Source organism: Poromitra crassiceps (genome assembly GCF_964638095.1).
Source record: "Poromitra crassiceps genome assembly, chromosome: 1".
NCBI classification, from domain to species: domain Eukaryota; kingdom Metazoa; phylum Chordata; class Actinopteri; order Beryciformes; family Melamphaidae; genus Poromitra; species Poromitra crassiceps.
In genome coordinates, this window is record NC_139623.1 from 47,628,170 (window position 1) to 47,648,213 (window position 20,044).

The 20,044-nt window shown below is 44.9% G+C and overlaps 1 protein-coding gene across 1 annotated transcript in view; it reads right to left on the minus strand.

Annotated features, from left to right (window-relative positions):
* myo7ab (myosin VIIAb) overlaps positions 1-20,044 on the minus strand; it is a gene marked incomplete at its 3' end in the record, with an annotated part of 147,464 nt that overhangs the window by 31,979 nt on the left and 95,441 nt on the right. Inside the window, exons 29-36 of the mRNA XM_083636027.1 lie at positions 16,539-16,766; positions 15,966-16,136; positions 15,657-15,774; positions 15,396-15,522; positions 6,658-6,827; positions 2,324-2,514; positions 1,703-1,824; positions 183-351 (exon numbers count right to left, since the gene is read on the minus strand). Coding sequence (XP_083492153.1) covers positions 183-351; positions 1,703-1,824; positions 2,324-2,514; positions 6,658-6,827; positions 15,396-15,522; positions 15,657-15,774; positions 15,966-16,136; positions 16,539-16,766 — 1,296 coding nt within the window. The remainder of the gene's footprint in view (positions 1-182; positions 352-1,702; positions 1,825-2,323; positions 2,515-6,657; positions 6,828-15,395; positions 15,523-15,656; positions 15,775-15,965; positions 16,137-16,538; positions 16,767-20,044) is intronic.

A 20,044-nucleotide genomic window follows, 5' to 3' on the forward strand; every position in this document is an offset into this window, starting at 1 on the left:
AACACACAGTGGCCTACAATGTCCAATATGGCATAACTGAGTCTTTAGTGACTTACAGTGACTTGCAGTATAATCACACACACACACACACACACACACACACACACACACACACACACACACACACACACACACACACACACACACACACACACACACACACACACACACACACACGTATAGGAAAGGATATCTATGAAGGCCAGGCAGGCCTCCTGGGAGAGCTCTTCATGGGCCAGGACCTTCTTCAGTAGTGGCTGTTTGAGAGGCTCCCTGGTGCAGCTCCACAGATTCTCCTTGCCCCGGGCTTTAGAAATCATCACCCTGCTCAGGGTGCTCTTAACAGGAGGCCTGGAAGGATTGAGGGTCAAACCAGGTAGAGGGACAGAGGCGTCATACTTGTCAGAACTCACAACCTGATCCTGTATGTTTGCACCCTGCAACATCCACCCTGCAACATTCACCCTGCAACATCCACCCTGCAACATCCACACTGCAACATCAACCCTGCAACATTCACCCTGCAACATCCACCCTGCAACATCCACACTGCAACATCCACACTGCAACATCCACACTGCAACATCCACCCTGCAACATCCACACTGCAACAGCCACCCTGCAACATCCATACTGCAACATCCACCCTGCAACATCCACACTGCAACATCCACACTGCAACATCCACCCTGCAACATCCACACTGCAACATCCACACTGCAACATCCACCCTGCAACATCCACACTGCAACATCCACCCTGCAACATCCACACTGCAACATCCACCCTGCAACATCCACCCTGCAACATCCACACTGCAACATCCACCCTGCAACATCCACCCTGCAACATCCACCCTGCAACATCCACCCTGCAACATCCACCCTGCAACATCCACACTGCAACATCCACACTGCAACATCCACCCTGCAACATCCACACTGCAACATCCACACTGCAACATCCACCCTGCAACAACATCCACCCTGCAACATCCACCCTGCAACAACATCCACCCTGCAACATCCACCCTGCAACATCCACCCTGCAACATCCACCGCATCAAACTTCTGCCTATTCCTCATACATTACACATATTTATCTCCATTTCCCAGCCTGGTTCTTATGAGAAAAATCCAAGCCCCCAAACCTCTGGTTCTAAAAGATGAAGCCAACATGGAAGTAACAAAAACGGCCACTTGAGGATGGTTGGGAGAAGGAAAAAAAAGGTTTTGGTCTCTAATTTCACCATTCATGACAACTGTACGGGGGTGGGGTGGGGGGTGAGTTTTTTTATATAACTCATGGCTGCACAAGACAAGTTTGATTACATACAAGTCAATGGGGAAATGACCCTACTTCACTTGATTTATTACCTCAGTAACACTTCCCTAATGAGTTTATGGTCTCAATTGCTAATTTCAAGTCTTCTTCTATGCAGCATGATGTTCATTTTGTACATTATGGTCCCATGTAGAGTAAAATATAAAAGCGGACTATGCTGTGGCGGCGCGATTGACGGGTGGCCTGTCCAATGATCGTGCAGCTCGCCGATCACGGACCAATAGCAGCTAGGCGTCGTCCAAGATAGCAACAGTCAAAATGCCCAAAACTCGAGGCTTCAAGTCCACAAATCAATGGGCGACGTCCATATTTTTATAGTCTATGGAAAAATCTTCAATACTATGAGCAGGGGAAGCACCTGAAGTAGTCATAGGAGAATTCTTCCAGTGTGTAGGGCTTGGCCATGTCTTTGTCAGACAGGCTAAGGTGGGACATAGTGATGGTCTCTCTCCTCTGATCCGGGGTCATGGTCACCAGAGCCTGGGACAGAGAGGGGCAGAGACGGGGAAGAGGAGGGCGTGGTGGGAACGAGGAAAGCACAAACAGGATAGAAGAAAATAACTAGACCGGAAATGAGAGTGTATTAGAGTGCACTCACTTTGCCCACAAGCAGAGAGAATTATTTCTGAATGACAGCACAGGGAACACTTAAGGGAGGACGTATCCAAATTCAAGCATATAAAAAAACACTGAAATCCCCTCTAGAAGGTCGTGTACTACAATGATGCATTTCTTGTCAAACCCATTTGAATCGGACTCAGTTGTAATCAAATCGATACAATTATACACATCATTGTCCTTGATTCACCACATAAGCTGTGTATAATGTTTTGTTGAATGAAAGTATATTTTGTGTTTAAAATCTATGTCATCTGGTTTTCTAAATAAAATCAACCCACACAATTTCAATAATGTATGTGGTAATGATTTTATTGTTGTTAAAATGCGACAGGCCTTGGAGCCCTACAGGCATACTCACCACTAGGTCATATTGTGGACTGGTGACAGTGGGCAGCACATAGACGCAGTCGGCTGGGAAGTCCCCCCTCTGCCTGGTCCTGTCGTTGATGCCATGGGCCCAGCCGGAGTTCAACACTTGCTCCCCGCTGTGTTCGTCCAGCATGATCAGATCCCCCTTGGCGAAACTCAGGAATGTGGAATCCACCCCCGCTAAGAGATAAGGATTACGCGAATAGACCATGAAAGAAATCTCCTCCTCAACTCAACCTGCTAAAAAGTTTGTTTATTGGTGATATGGGTGAGAAGAACCAGAGGGGTGTAAGTGATATTTCACCAACTTTCCATAACAAAAAATTACCATACTTTCTCCTGACTTTGTTTATTAAATTCAATCTTTAATATTAAAATGTATAAACATGTGGATGACAATAGCCTATACTTAATGAACAATATTTTGACATTCATTGAAAAAATATTTCTCTCTCTCTTTTTTTTTTATTAATATTTGGAAGAAAGTCATCAGGGCCAATTATGCCCTTTTGGACCCAAATAGTTCAGTGTGACATGTACAGTGTTAGGTCTTTTGTTTTTTTTATTGGTTTAGAATTCACATGGGCCATTTACTAGTTGTAGAAACGGTCCATAATGGCCCACCGTCAGGCCTGTTCTTGGGGCAGTCGATGCCTACCAGCCGACACGTCAGCGACGTAATGATGATGACATCATCAGCGATGACAATGATGTCATAGCATAGAGTTCACCTGTGAGGTAATCGGCGATGTCAGACATAACACCGATGATGTCATAGCTACCTCGAACGTTGTGACATCACCAATGACGTGATGTCATACAACGGAACGCGACCATATAAACAAAGTGTTCCGTGACGCTATAACACATCCGAGAGATTCCTGCTTGATTCAGGTATTCTTACTCCCCTAATAATGTCAACCATTAGCACAACTAATCCCGGACCCGAATTGAACCCCTGCTGTCTTACAACCAGCCAGGCCCTGCTGACCAACTGCCTTACACCCAGAGAGGTCAACAGTGGTAATTCAACCGCATCCCAGGACCGACATATCGGTCCCTATCTCCATCTCCGTGATTCTGATCGATCACAGCCCGTGAGCCTTCATCCACGATCCAGCACACTTCACGAGGCAAGCCCAGAAGCCTTGCCCCCAGCAAGCCAACAAGCTTCGCTACAATTTGGTCCTTCGAGCGGATCAGAGGACTTGCGACGCTCAGAGATGGAGCAGGAGTCAGGTGAGCTCGCTCTGGTCACGGCACCCCACCGACCAGAGGAGCAACCCTTCCCCCACCAGATCGAATCTGGATACCGCAGAGTATCCAGGGTTCGGAGTAGTACGAGCGAGGCAGGAGCCCCAGGGCCAGACCCCCTACACTCCGACCAGACGATCCAACCGGGGCAGGAGCTCATCCGCAGCCACCACCGACTCCCTGCTCAGGCATCCCAGGCAAGGGACTCGACGCTACGATTCGATGCTACGATCGTGCGCCAAAGGGAGACCAACCAGGACATCACTGAATACTTCAAGGAATCCCAACGCACTGGCAGGTCCCATCAAGCTGGCCACCAGTCAAGTCGGGACAGGTCAGGTCATGGAGGCTTGACCTATGACGACAGAGACGCCCATGTATCCCGCAGCCCTAGCGGGCGCAGGAGTCACCATCATCAGGGCGCAAGCCATCATGACGGAATATCTTCGGCCCAGGCCCTCGCCTATGACCCGGAGACCCCAGGCTGGTATGGGTCAGCCCGGTACCAAGGGGTCCGGCCCTCTTCCCGAGCAGAGCCTCGGTCGAGGAGCCCCAGTCACTCTCACTATCATAGCGCCAGCAGTTACTGCAGTCACCATAGTGCATCGCGACACTCTAGCGCCAGCTCACGGTCAACCGTACGCGCCTACGCGTATTCCTCAGCCCAAGCGGCAGCTTACGAGGAATACAAGGCACTATTGGCGACCGAGAGCCTTTGCCGCCAACACGCGGAGGAGGAGAAAGCCGATGAGGAATACGACCGGCTGACAAAGCAAGCCAGAGAGGCTCAGCAGGCCCAAGAGGAGGCCCTCCAAGCTAGAGAGCGGATCACCCGCCGCCTGGAGAGAAGCCGACACCTGCGGCAAGCTGAGCTGGCCCACCACGAGGCCCGGGTTCCTGCCCGGCTGCAAGTCGAGCAGAAGCACGTAGCGGCCCGGCCTCGCACCTGTCTGCTTGCCGGGGACCCGGCAGTTCCACATGTGCCTCTCACCTCACCCCAGGGTCAGGTCAGCACGGCGGCTCCAGAGCCAACGACCCAAACTACGGAACCCACTGCTCCAGTGCCAATACCACCAACACTCCCACCTAGGACATGTCCACCGACAAAGGTCGCCGACCCTGAGCATACCATAGAGTGCAACGGGGCGGCCAAGCCTGCCACCGGGATACACCAGACTCAGGGAGGCATGGCGAACGCTGGGACCAACAGCACAGGGCACAGCCAGCCGGACGGCGTCAATCATTCCCACAAGATAGCTGGACACGACAGCTGGGACCCCCCCAGAGGGCGGGACCAGACATCTCAACTACCTATTCCCAGAATTCACCTCCTGGCCCTGCCCGGGCTCATGGAGACAACTCCAGCCAAGGTCTCCAGGGAGGCCAACAAGTCCGAGCAAGTGGAGCAAGTGGACATGCCTTTGCGGACGGCGAGGCAGGAGCCCCAGATGCTCCACGGGGCGGCCGTCTCCCTCATCGTCTCGCCGGCAATTTGCCCAGAGCAGACCTATTGCACCGAGAGAGCCTTTACGGAACCGAACCTTGGTCTAGGCGAGCAACCTTACCCCATCACCGCCCTGCAGCAGGAATCCCGCCCGAGGAATTTGCCCCTCCATCAGTTCGGGAGGATCCATCTTATCCTGCTCATACAGCAGTATGAGCAGGATAAGTCCTACCTGAGACATTCCTGCAGGCCTGGGAAGAGTGGGGGGACGGAGCACCTCTTCTCAGCCCAGATCGCTGGCCAAAGACACCCCGACTCCCCACGACCGCGGATAAGAGCGAGGAGTTGAAGCCAAGTTACGGTGGCCTCAGGTCGGCTCCCCCCAAGCCGGAGGAGTGTACGACCTTCGGTGCCCTCAGTGAGGATGCCACACCGGCGCTCCACGGGGCGGCCAACGAGGCACTAGGGGCAGAGGCCTCCCTCCAACGAGGGCAGACAAATGGCTTCCGCACCGACCCTACGCCGCTGAGGTTCCTTGACTGGAAACTCAAGCCACCAGAACCAGAGGCTCCTCACTACCGCAGTAGCTGGGTAGACCCCCGGCTCCTGAGCGGCTCCCGCGCTGACCTCACGCCGCTGAGTTTCCTCAACTGGAAGCTCAAGCCCCCAGAGGCCATTACAGCTCGCTACTGCAGTAGGATCCCACACACATCCTGGCCAACGAGGACAGTCACCAAATCTTGGCTCTTGTGATGTACGGGACTGGACAACGGCGCGCGGACCCGTGCCTACACCCGGCTGGTGGCCAGGCGGACCACAGCCCCCCTCACTCCCAGAATAATCAACCAAGCCCTGCCTATACCAGGTGGGACTGGAGGGCCATTCCGGCCATTCCTGGAAGAATACAGATTCCCCACAGGAATCTGGGAGCGGCTGTAGAAACGGTCCATAATGGCCCACCGTCAGGCCTGTTCTTGGGGCAGTCGATGCCTACCAGCCGACACGTCAGCGACGTAATGATGATGACATCATCAGCGATGACAATGATGTCATAGCATAGAGTTCACCTGTGAGGTCATCGCCGATGTCAGACATAACACCGATGATGTCATAGCTACCTCGAACGTTGTGACATCACCAATGACGTGATGTCATACAACGGAACGCCACCATATAAACAAAGTGTTCCGTGACGCTACAACACATCCGAGAGATTCCTGCTTGATTCAGGTATTCTTACTCCCCTAATAATGTCAACCATTAGCACAACTAATCCCGGACCCGAATTGAACCCCTGCTGTCTTACAACCAGCCAGGCCCTGCTGACCAACTGCCTTACACCCAGAGAGGTCAACAGTGGTAATTCAACCGCATCCCAGGACCGACATATCGGTCCCTATCTCCATCTCCGTGATTCTGATCGATCACAGCCCGTGAGCCTTCATCCACGATCCAGCACACTTCACGAGGCAAGCCCAGAAGCCTTGCCCCCAGCAAGCCAACAAGCTTCGCTACACTAGTAGTAGAAAGAGAGCTTTCATTTGATATATAAAACTAATTTTCACCCAAAATGTCACTTATGCCCCTCTGGATCTCACCCCTCCATAGGAAAAAGTGAATATTACCAGGATTGGGGCAATCGAGCAGCGCCACCACATACTTGGACCTTTTCCTCAGACCCTCAAGGAAAGCGACCACCAGATCCCGGATATCCTCGGCATTGTTGGAGGTGAATGTGTACTCGTCTCCTTTGATGGTGGCCAGCGTAAAACTCTGGCCCTGGAGTTTTCCGCCTCTGCAAGGGCAACTTGTAATTATCATACGCCATATTTTCAACCCACAGCATACGAAAACACAACACATCAATTATGGAGAAAATAATAAACTGAGCATCATTGTGCAACAATTCTCAAACGGAGGATTCAGCCTGTAAGTGCTTTCATTTCAACATGTCAATTGAGGTCTTTATGGAAGTCACTGAATATTTGGGAGATTGCCCTGTTGAGTGATGACAACATAGACAACATGAGCCTACTATCATTCAAAATAGTGTATGCTAGTGTTAGCATGGAGCTGACTGAGCCAACGATCTACCGGATCATCAATGCTTGTGCTGTTTGCAGTATGTTCTCATCACTTCACAGGTAAGTTGACCAATGGGACAACTTACCAAAGACTTGACACATCCCTTTACATTAAAAATTATAAAAAGAAACATCATTTGTTTTTATTTTGTTCTGTGCATAATTTTGTCGTAGGTAGGAGTATTTTTGATTGATGATGGAGGTCTCTCTTGAAATGAAACTCATATAACCTTACAGAACAATATTATTTTGATATGTTTTCAAATATATATATATATATATATTGGTAACACTTTACAATAAGGGTACATTAATTAAGGGTTAATTAATGCTTAGTTAATGCTTAATAAGCATGAATTAACAGGGTTAGTAAAGCTTAGTAAGCCTTAATTAACCCTTAATTAACATTAACTAATGTGCATTAAGTAAGGGTTGGTTAATGCTTAATAAGCATTAATTAACACACCGTAATTAACATGACTAGTAGTGCTTAATAAGCATCCATTAACCCTTAATTAACGTTAATTTGAGGTTTGCTGGTTCCGTTTCTTCATGTGGCCCTAATTTATATGCATGTTCTATAAGCATTATTTAACTGTAATTAACCATATATTAATGCTGTTTGCGACCCTTATTGTAAAGTTGCAAACATATATCCCTTAAGTAACACTTAATAAAAGCTTGAGTGTGCCTAATAAGCATTACTTACCTGTAATAAACCATGTATTAATGCTCTTTGTGACCCTTATTGTAAAGTTGAAAACATGTATGCCTTAACTAACCCTTCATTAATGCATTAAAGTGCTGAATAAACATTACTTATCTGTAATTAACCATTTATTAATGCTATTTGTGACCCTTATTGTAAAGTTGAAAACATGTATGCCTTAACTAACACTTCATTAATGCATTAAAGTGCTGAATAAACATTACTTATCTGTAATTAACCATTTATTAATGCTCTTTGTGACCCTTATTGTAAAGTTGAAAACATGTATGCCTTAACTAAAACTTCATTAACACATTAAAGTGCTGAAAAAACATTACTTATCTGTAATTAACCATTTACTAATGCTCTTTATGACTCTTATTGTAAAGTTGAAAACATGTCTGCCTTAACTAACACTTCATTAACAGATTAAAGTGCTGAAAAAACATTACTTATCCGTAATTAAGCATTTATTAATGTTCTTTGTGACCCTTATTGTAAAGTTGAAAACATATATGCCTTAACTAACAGTTCATAAACTTATTAAAGTGCTGAAAAACATTACTTATCCGTAATTAACCATTTATTAATGCTCTGTGTGACCCTTATTGTAAAGTTGAAAACATCCCTTGAATAACAACAAGCGTAAGAGTGCTGAATAAGCATTACTTAACTGTAATAAACAATTTATTAATGTTCTTTGTGACACTTGTAAAGCTGAAAACTGTAATAAACAATTTATTAATGTTCTTTGTGACACTTGTAAAGCTGAAAACATGTATCACTTAAGGAACATTTCATAAAAGCACAAGAGTGCTGAATAAGCATTACTTAACCGTAAATAACCATCTATTAATGCTCTTTAACAATAACAGCGCCCTGGAAGCCGAATCAACAGCCCTCGGAGCAGAGCTTCCGCAATTCCGTTATCATGCGTTGTGATGTGAAAAGCGTCACAGCTGAATGTTTTGCCAGAGGATGAACTGGGAGCTCTCAGTCTGGAAAACATGTAGCAAAGGTAAACATTGCCCATCTGCTTATATCACACAGGGTTCACGCTGAGGCGCCCCGTGTACACAGCCTCGTTGACTAAAACGGACGCCTATTTAAAAGCGTGGGTAAAGGCAAGGCATAGGCAAGGCTTGGGTCGCTGGTGTGAACCCAGCCTAACCTATAAATCATTGAGAATTGTTACATTTCACGGAGCTTTTCTTTTTTAACCGGCACATGCTTTTCTACCCTTTACGGTACTGGTTTATCTGCCAGGAAGCTCACAGACCAATGCATGCGCTGTAAATCATCACACGTGATGCTACTCAGCCAATCAAATATCCGATTCGACATTGCCTGTTCCAGTCGGTTCCAGTGCTGCAGGTGAGAGAGTGTCAGTGACACATGGACGAAGTAGAGACGAGAGACTCGGAGATATGCGAGAGATATAAGTCATTTCAAATGGCGTGCTCGAGTAGACCGCAAAAACAAAGATTTTGTTTTAATCCGGAGCAGGCAGACTCTTAGATGTTCATTCATTGTTCTCACGGACAGCTCAAAACCAGGCAGTATGTCTCATTATGAAGTGCGATGCGATCCTAACCTGTCTATGAAAGCGTCACACGAGCAAACACACTCAAATCCAGACTGAGGGCACACTCACACATTCACTGCCCAACGGCATGTGACGTTTGCATTGCGAACGATCGATAGACAGACAGGCAGACAGAAAGATACATAGAGACAGACAGACCGATAGATACATAGAGACAGACATTGAGACAGACAGATAGATAGATAGATAGATAGATAGATAGATAGATAGATAGATAGATAGGGAGCTCACTTCTCTCAAGAGAAAAGGTGGAGTTGAGGGAAGAAAAGATTTTCTTTCTCAAATTAAAGCACTTTTAACACCTTGATTGCCAGCGACGAGTGTACTCGTCAAACACAATCCAGCTGTTAACTGCCAGCGACGAGTGTACTCGTCAAAAAAATCAATTTTTTTTTTTTGACGGTAGGTTGTGCATCTAAGCCTTTTACATCTCTTATATAGGTATTGGACGTGTACAACGTGTACAACCCATTCCACCGACCCACTAAGTGGCGACAAGGAAGGAGGAAGGCAAGCAAAAAGCAGTGTGACTGAAGCCATTCTCATGAAGGTGGATTGGCGAAGGCGCTTTCATTTTCGCGCTGATTGCTGGCGATACGGGATTGCAAATTTACATAATACATTACAGGTGGAACACACTTTGAAACACGCAGCATAAATATGACCAGAATCGCAAAAGCTTCTCTCAACCAAAACTCCAAGAAGCAAGGAGTCCATGCCGACTTCCTCAAACAGCAGCCGTGCAGATCGACAGGCACAGGACAGCAGCAAAAGCACTGAGACTGTGACGGCCGCTGCAGGCAAGAAGAGGGAGGAGTTGAAGCAACTCTGCCTCTCGCTCTCTCCCTCTCTCTCTCTCTCTCTCTCTCTCTCTCGCTCTCTCTCTCTCCCTCCCTCCCTCCCTCTCTCTCTCTCTCTCTCTCCCTCTCCCCCTCTCACTAGGATTAAACCTAGTGCGTCTCCCTCCCGAGAGGGAGGGAGAGAGAGAGAGAGGGAGGGAGAGCGAGAGGGAGGGAGAGAGAGAGAGAGAGAGAGAGGGAGGGAGAGCGAGGGGGAGAGAGAGAGAGAGAGAGAGAGAGCGAGAGGGGGAGGGAGAGAGAGAGAGAGAGAGAGCCAAAAATGAATGGTTAAAGTGACAGTTCTATCGAATTTCACAAAAAGCTGTTTATCTCTGAATATTCTTTCTGACGCTAAAACCATGCTGTATTCAACTGCTAATGCTTACATAACTACTAACTCTACAAACTAACTCTTTTAGACAGAGAAAGTACACATTCTATTAGTACTTTTGAGATATTGTATGTTCACAAACTCCAAGCAGAAAATAATTCTCGGCTCCTGTAAAATGAGCCACAATCCTCAAAAAACGGCTTGGCAGAAGCTACCTACAGCAAGAAAAAAACGGCTGGCAGTCAATGTGTTAAGATGCACATTTTCCCAAAGCACTCTGTTGTATGTTATTTTTAAATGCAGCCATTATTTTACTTGAAATGAGAAAATAACATGTATTTATTATTAGTGTAGGCTAGTTATTTATAATTAATCCAGTTAAATATGAAAACTAAATAAACATTGTTGATGTTTATTTTGATTTAACATAGTTGTTGACTACATACAGACATTGTACCATTAGGCTACTGCAATCAGGACATTTTCTCTAACTGGACCTCTATGAATTTTAATTGAGTGCCCCTGGGTTACATGATGTAAGGCAGGGGTGGCCAAACTACGGCCCGCGGGCCAACTGCGGCCCGCTGCCCGTTTTTAAGTGGCCCGCCATGAATTTAGAAAAAAAAAAAAACGTTTTTTATTTTATTTTTTGCTAAAAACGTTTTTCCGTTTTTCTGTTTCAAAGTTTAAAACGGAAAACGAAAACGAAAACGGGGGAAAAAACGGAAAAACAAAAACATTAAGAAAAAGAAACTGAAAAACAAAAACAAAAAAACTGATTCCCCCCATTTCGTTTTTTCAATTTAAAACCATTGAAAATGGGTTATACTTGGGCACCCTGACCTGGTCTATTTATTAAAAATATATATATATACTGAATTCATGTTTAATACTAATGTTATGTTAAATTATCTCTGTCTTAACACATTGACTGCCAGCCGTTTTTTTTTTGCTGTAGGTAGCTTCTGCCAAGCCGTTTTTTGAGGATTCTGGCTCATTTTACAAGAGCCGAGGATTCTTTTCTGCTTGGAGTTTGTGAACACAAAGTTCACAAAAGTACTAACAGAATGTGTGCTTTCTCTGTCTAAAAGAGTTAGTTTGTAGAGTTAGTAGTTATGTAGATATTAGCCGTTGAGTACAGCATGGTTTTAGCGTCTGAGAGTGAAAGCTGAGATAATCGCAGTTTTGTGAAATTCAATCAAACAGGCAGAACAGTCACTTTAACCATTTATTTTTGGCATCAGTGAGAGATCAGACATCCAAACAATATAGTTCCGAACGCCCTCTCCTTCAACTCCTCCCTCCGTGGGCGTGTCTAGTGGCTTTCAGCCTGCGTTTGTCACAAGCGAGTGCTCTGCTGCTGCTGCTGCTGCTGCGAGTTTGAGCAGCCTCCCTCCCTGGCAGCGAGTTTGAGCAGCCTCCCTCCCTGGCAGCGAGTGTGGGCTCACTCGTCTCTTGGGTTTGAGAGCCCCGATGAAGCCCCGTGCGACTCTAGGCTTTATGCTGCCCACCCAGTCCATTTCTGGAACCCCCCACCGCAGCAGCGCGAAAGCGTCCCCGCCTACAGTATGAGAATGAGGCTCGTTCGTTTCTGGCATTTCCTTGAGAATGGAGGAAGCAGCCGCGGGAGGCGGCTGCTTTTGGTTGACTTTCTCTCTGTCGGGAGAGCACCGTCGCCACCTAGCTGGTCGGTAAAATAGATTATACACATTCAATACTTCCAATATCTCCATAGGAGACGCGGGGGGCATTGATCCACGTAGCACGGTCAAAAAAATTTTTTTTTTTTTTTTGACGACTCAACTCGTCGTTGGCAGTGAACGGTTTGATTCTGTTTGACGACTCAACTCGTTGTTGGCAGTGAACGTGTTAACCTGTTGGCACAGGAAAATAAAATTTGATAACATACAGAAATACCCATTGTAATAGGTGAGCGCATCAATAAACTATGTGTCATATATTTATTTAGGTAGAAATAAAAATTTTGAAGGGTTTTCTGGTCCAATTTTTTGGCCGCGAAAACTGACGCGCTTAATAGTGTTTGGCCCGCGACTCCTTATATTTTTCTGTATGCGGCCCACAACCAAAAAAGTTTGGCCACCCCTGATGTAAGGCAATCGGCGTCTTCCAGCTTAGCTGACAGCACAAGAGTCAAATCAACAGGCCTGAGCTCGGCGCGTCCTTACGTCATGAGTGCGCCTGCGGTAACGTTGACAACCACAGTCACACAGCCTTACACTAGCTAGCTAGGCTACTGTACTCACATTTTGAAAGTAGAACTCAGGCAGCTCACCGGCTGCGGCTTCCAGGCTTATAAACTCGCGACAAAAACCTCATCTGTCCTGATGGTCGAGTTCCATCCAGCTGCTCTCAGAGTCCGACGCGTGGATATTATTATTTGCCGAGATGTGTGTGAATTGATTCAGGTGGGCGTTAGCAGCTAAAGGCTAGCTGAGTCCATGCTGACTGCTGCTACTTCATAGTTCATAACATTATAAACAAATAAAACGACTTGAATTCACTTAAACACGTGTACCGCTACTCACACTTTGTTGAAAATTAGGAGAGAAGTGTGCGAAGTGTCATAGTTATAACAGCCTCGCTGAGGTCCACAGACCACTGGGTGCGTTTGTTTGTGTCCGCGGCGCATGCCGTTGTGAATTCCCCATGTTTAAAACAGTTTTGTTTTAAACTAGAGGCTATATGAAGCTCCACCTCACGTTAGTCGGCTGTGCAATGGAGTGGGGCGAGGAGGAACGAATTCCACCCAAACCTAGTCCGCAAAAAACAAAAAACAAAACAAAAATCGATAAAAATTCCACGTGATCGAATTCATTCCTCAACTATCAATTATCGATTATTGATGAACATCCCTACACTGTAGCTTGTAGATTGAATTACTATTGGTTTACTGGGATATTACACACATTTTATAAATATTGTAGCCTGTACCAATTGATTTGATTACAGAATAGTAATTGAGAGAAATGGTGTGACCTTGTCAGATTTTTGTAGACGGGGACTTCCAGGATGAATCCCAGGATCCAGGGGAATACAGCGAGACTACAGATCTCCCAGTCGACTGGGACGGCGAGCCACCACTGAGCATCTAGAAGAGCAATCCACACATTCACTGCAGTAGCATCAAGGACTACCCTGCTGTATGACTGGAGCGGTCGTTACACACACAGTCCAGCGGATGAACTTTATCGGGACGCGTACAGACACCCATCGACTTTTGGCCCCAAACAATTTTTTATTTTTATTTTGGACTGAAGGGACAACATATTTTATTTGTGGGCGTACTTTATTATTTTTGGGGAATTATAAATTGTCAACTGTGAAAAGCTGAAGTACTGAATTCATGTTTACAAACAAAAGGCTTTAAATTCATCTAACTCTTACTAAGATAATCTTGCTAAAAGCCAAAACTCTGTGTTGTCTAATTTCATTGCTGTCATACATTTTTAAGGGCTCTGGTCATTCTGAAAATCTGGTACTTGTCCATGCTCATTTATATTAATATTCTATTATTATTATTATTATTATTATTATTATTATTATTCAGAATTACAGTACATATGCTACAGTCATCAAAGAGCATTCATTTACCGATTATCAACTCACTTTGTATCATTATAATGCTTGTTGATATAAGCAGATGGGCAATGTTTACCTTTGCTACATGTTTTCCAGACTGAGAGCTCCCAGTTCATCCTCTGGCAAAACATTCAGCTGTGACGCTTTTCACATCACAACGCATCATAACGGAATTGCGGAAGCTCTGCTCCGAGGGCTGTTGATTCGGCTTCCAGGGCGCTGTTAGTTTATGAACTGTTAGTTAAGGCATATATGTTTTCAACTTTACAATAAGGGTCACAAAGAACATTAATAAATGCTTAATTACGGATAAGTAATGTTTTTTCAGCACTTTAATCTGTTAATGAAGTGTTAGTTAAGGCAGACATGTTTTCAACTTTACAATAAGGGTCACAAAGAGCATTAGTAAATGGTTAATTACAGATAAGTAATGTTTTTTCAGCACTTTAATGTGTTAATGAAGTGTTAGTTAAGGCATACATGTTTTCAACTTTACAATAAGGGTCACAAAGAGCATTAATAAATGGTTAATTACAGATAAGTAATCTTTATTCAGCACTTTAATGCATTAATGAAGTGTTAGTTAAGGCATACATGTTTTCAACTTTACAATAAGGGTCACAAAGAGCATTAATAAATGGTTAATTACAGATAAGTAATGTTTATTCAGCACATTAATGCATTAATGAAGTGTTAGTTAAGGCATACATGTTTTCAACTTTACAATAAGGGTCACAAAGAGCATTAATACATGGTTTATTACAGGTAAGTAATGCTTATTAGGCACACTCAAGCTTTTATTAAGTGTTACTTAAGGGATATATGTTTGCAACTTTACAATAAGGGTCGCAAACAGCATTAATATATGGTTAATTACAGTTAAGTAATGCTTATAGAACATGCATATAAATTAGGGCCACATGAAGAAACGGAACCAGCAAACCTCAAATTAATGTTAATTAAGGGGTAATGGATGCTTATTAAGCACTACTAGTCATGTTAATTACGGTGTGTTAATTAATGCTTATTAAGCATTAACCAACCCGTGAGTGTGAGTGTGAGTGTGAGTGTGAGTGTGTGTGTGTGTGTGTGTGTGTGTGTGTGTGTGTGTGTGTGTGTGTGTGTGTGTGTGAGCGTGTGCGTGCGTGCATGTGTGTGTGTGCGTATGTGTTTGTGTGTTGTGGCACACCATACCTGCTACTAGACACGGTGGTTATTTCTGGGAAAGAGAGCTCCAGAAGCACCTGCTCCTGTTCATCCACAAAGTAAACGCCAGTCCAGTTCACCGCCACGATCACGTCATTCTTAGGCAGACTAGGCCCTGTCGGACAGACAGTTTGGCATCCATTTAAAGAAAAATCCCACAATGACACCTAATAGGAAAGGGATTCATGATGCATGAGATGATTTCTTTGTTTAGCCGATCAACAGCTTGAATGCTGTCGTTTTACAGACCTGAGAATTTGAAGGCTTCGTAGAAGCGTGAGAAGAGCAAAGGCCACTTGAAACGAGCAAAGTCCACCACATCCTCCCTCACCTTCTGCGTGCCCAACCTTTTCTTTGTTTGTAATCCCTGGTTAGTTAGTGAGTTGTAGTTAGTTAGAGGAAGGGTTCAACCCTCAGTTGCTTTCAACTTTGCGTTGAATATGAAAGAGCCACAAAGGTGAAAGAAATACATTGTTTACGGGAAGATACAAGAGGTGAAACTTCTACCATTTTATTTTTGCACAATAGCCAGTTGATCAAAACGTCAGTGTCAGATACCTTTGTGTGGGCGGAGACGATGAGCTGGGACCACTTGTCGGCGGTCTTGCCTGAGCTGATCTCTCTGTCGGGGATGTAGGAGGGGATGAGGCTGAGCAGGCGATCCTGGACAATCTCAGAGCCGTAATCCACATAGTACTGCTGAGAGGCCAGCTCCGCTAGGTCTTCCTCCTGACGGGCAGAGGAAACCAAAGTCAATATCTAGAGTAGGGTTCCACTGATGTGGGTTTTTGAAGGACGATGTCGATATTTGCCCACAAGTGCCAATTACTTTGAAATCCACACAGCACTCTGCTTTGAAGTAATTTATTCAAAGGGGAGATGTTTTTTTGCGCTCTCCACTGGATTAGATTCAGGCATTCTTGGTCTCTAGTGATTGGTTATGGAAAATGGAATCCCCCTGGGGAGTTTGCCCCACGGACATCGGTTACAGTGGGGGCAATGTCAGACTGAAGGACAATTCAGTCTGATATCAGGTTAATAAAGTCTACCATTGACCCAATATATTGTATATCGTCTAACCCAATTCTGGAGATCAACATTGGTGGTTTGTGGACTCTTATCATTCCTCACCCTCTCACAGCGGTACTCTCCAAACTTCACCCCCCGGACAATCTGCTGGTAAATGAGGTTGGTGGCCACGTAGTCGTCGGCGGGGCTGTGCCAGGGGGAGAAGATCTCCTTCCTGAAGAACAGCCTCCAGGGGGCGTTCCTCTCCTGGGCGCCCTGCTCCTTGGCGTACTGTTCACACTGGGACACGGCGTCCATCACGTGGTCACTGCCGCTGCCTAGCGACGACACCTGGCCAAAGCAGTCAATTTCTTTAATACCCTTGTCAAGTAGTATGAGAATGTATGCATGCACTCATGCAGTATACAGACCTGGGGTAATTTATCAAACTGCGTGTAGGATCCCTACTAAGGATGAACTAAAAGAACCACTAACTTAACCAGTGACTTCTCGCACACCTGCATGCAATTTCCATGTTCAATTAATAATCAGGCTAATTTATATGTGTCATGTGATAATTGCCATTGACCATTTCCTATGGTTGGATTGGGGCGAATCCACATGCGGAATGTTCCAGTTGGACTGTGATTGATAACGGGGTAATTGCCTGCAGCAGGTGTGGGCACTTGTCTCCCAAAATGTGCATAAGCAAGGGTCAGAATTTACTTAAATAATCATAATAATCTACACTATAATGACATGAGTGTCTGTCTGTCTCTCTCTCGTTCTCTCTGAGGCCATTTACACATGGCATTAACATGCGTTTTCTGTCATCAGATTGCAATCCGATGGCAATTTCATCACCCAAAATGGGTGTCCTCTCAATCCGCATAAAGTTGCTGTATGCAGATTGAGAGGACACATTGCATTTACACTTGTACACAATGCGTCCCTGACCACCTCCGGAGGTGGTTTGGCCGATCAGATTGCAATCCGTCTTCAATGTGTCTTGGGGGCGTTTACACCTGTACTTTCAAGTGGTCAAGCACAATCTGATTGCAATCTGATGAGAGAAAACACATGTTAATGCCAGGCGTAAATGGCCTCTAAGTCCTTCGCGTATCTCGAGAACCGTTGGTCGGATCGACTTCAAACTTTGGGAGTGTGCCAAGGCGGACCTGACACTTTTCTGTGTATTTTTGACCGGAAATGCGTTCAATATTAATACATCTCTGTTTGATTCTGCCCCGCCCGCCTCAACAACGACAACAACAAAACGAGCACAAAAAGCCACAGCTGAAGGTGGGCGGAGCGACCAGGACACAACAGACAGCAGCACACTCTCTGCGCAGTGTGTACAAGGAATGGCTGCCGCTGACGTTAAACCAAACAGAAGAAGAAGAAGGAATGGCTGTAAGCAGGGATATCTACAGACAGGCACAGACAGAGTAGCCTTGCGTCCTTTTGTCCAGTTTTTTCACCCCTCGTTAAGTCCATGGGCCAGACCAGATATCGGTATCACTCAAGGTGGCAAAATCTAGTCACATTTTTTGAAAAGGTACATGTCCATAGATGATATTTTGGTATGATAACCTTTGCTAAGTGGTAGCTTTGTCACAGTTATCAGCACATGAAGTTAACCACCCCCTACAATAAATTGGTATCTTAGGCGCTGGTGCATATCCTACTTTAGGCTCATTTTCAGGACCTTTACTCATGTTTTATGAAGGCATGTTTGGTCTAATTTTAAAGGGTAGACTCATAGGTTAATTTAAGCACAGGTGTGAGTTTGTCTAATAAACATAGAGGTCACATGGGCTCTTCAAAGTGTCAACAACATTCATTTTTGCACCATTTCCGCCTAAACTATAGTCTTTATTTGAGCATTGTGACATGTAGGAACATCACTGACACAAATAACAAAACCTGAAATACTCACAGGACTGTAACAATTGAGGAAATGTATAATCTTCCCATATTATCCCACCATGAAGGCTGATTGTGGGCCTTAAAGTAGAATATGAACCCGGGCCAGAATTTTCACTAATTGGTACCATCCAAGTTGACAAATTCTAGTTTTGTATTTTGAAAAGGTCTGTACCTTTAGATGATATTTCAACTTGATAAACCTTCCCAAGTGGTATCTTAGTCACAGTTAACCCTCAATGACACCAAACGTTGATCCAAAGAAAGAGACAATCGTGTCCCTTTATTTGAACAGAACATGTGATAGAAAAAAATCAAGAATTCTAACTTATCATTTATTTAACCAATGATCTTTATCATCGCCACTATCACAAATATAATATTAAACAGCATTCATATTCTGTTTTATTCATCATCATCATTATCATCATAGTCATCCAGGGTCACGGCCTCCTCATGGGAAGACTTTAGCTCTTCAACATTACAATCTTTTTTGTTGAGACAATAGCATGTCTCTCCACAGGTTGCAAATAGCTGCTTGTCCTGAAGCTTTGCCCAGTTCTGTGGTAGCTTTCACTGGTCCACGATGAATGTTATCAAGGCAGTTTTGCTGTCTGGATTACTTAAAAGCTTTCTCCACTGCATGACATTGTGTCCTGGGACAATGTTCTTCCATTGAGTGCTACTCTACTTGCTGAACCACAACTGCATCTCTCGGCATTCTTGATTGATGTTTTCCAGTACACATCAAACACCACATCTATTCAGTTACTGAGTAACCGAAAGAGAGAGAAAGAGTAACTCTTTCTCCTTCATGCAACGCTAGGTTCAACACAGAACCAGCAATCTCTCCAAAAGTCTTGCCATCATCTTTCAGCATGAGTGTCTCCAATATCCTCAACTGCTAATGTTGATTTCTCTAACTCGCTAGCGAGTGCAGCGGCTTTGTTGGTTTTCCGCAATGAGACATCTGGATTGAAAGTGACCAAGGCAGTGGACCATGAGCCAGGACATCTTCAATGTGCAGATCTTTACTTTGCGAAGCAATGATCATATGCCCAAAAATATTTCTATCTGCTTTCAAGACCAGCTCCTTGTTTTGTGTTTGGTTTCCTCTATCTCTTTTTGTAATGCCTGAGAATGTCTTCAGATTCTTTTTTTCCCACTTTGTCATGGAACTTGGTTGCTGGTTACTCTTTCTCTATCATATGATTGTTCAATGTGTTATTATTACTACTGTAATTGCTACTGTTGTGGTAGCTAGAATTAGCTAGACATATTTTATGTGAAGTCCTGAGACATGCTTGTGAATTAGGGCTATACAAATACTTGACTTGGTGACACAGCAATTCCTCTGGAAAGGCTGATGATATTAGACTGATCTGGACCTAGAGGGTTTACCCAGCTTTTCTCCATAAGCTCTACAAAGGCATTCACATCTGCCCTATCCTTCTCTATTCTGGGCTTCTGTAGATCGTGATGACTGAAACAGTCTGTGGACTTGTTGCCTCTCATGTTCCTGAGCTGCCTCAGATACTGACTTCTGTCTGAAGTGACTGCACCAGCTTTCAGGCTGAAACCCTTGGTTCCTCCAGCAGTCTGATTGTCCTTGTTTATGGTCTCCTCAATTGTCTGGTCTACCATAATCTTTCCAATATGGAATAATTTGTCTGCAGGATGTATGCACCATCATCCAGTGTATG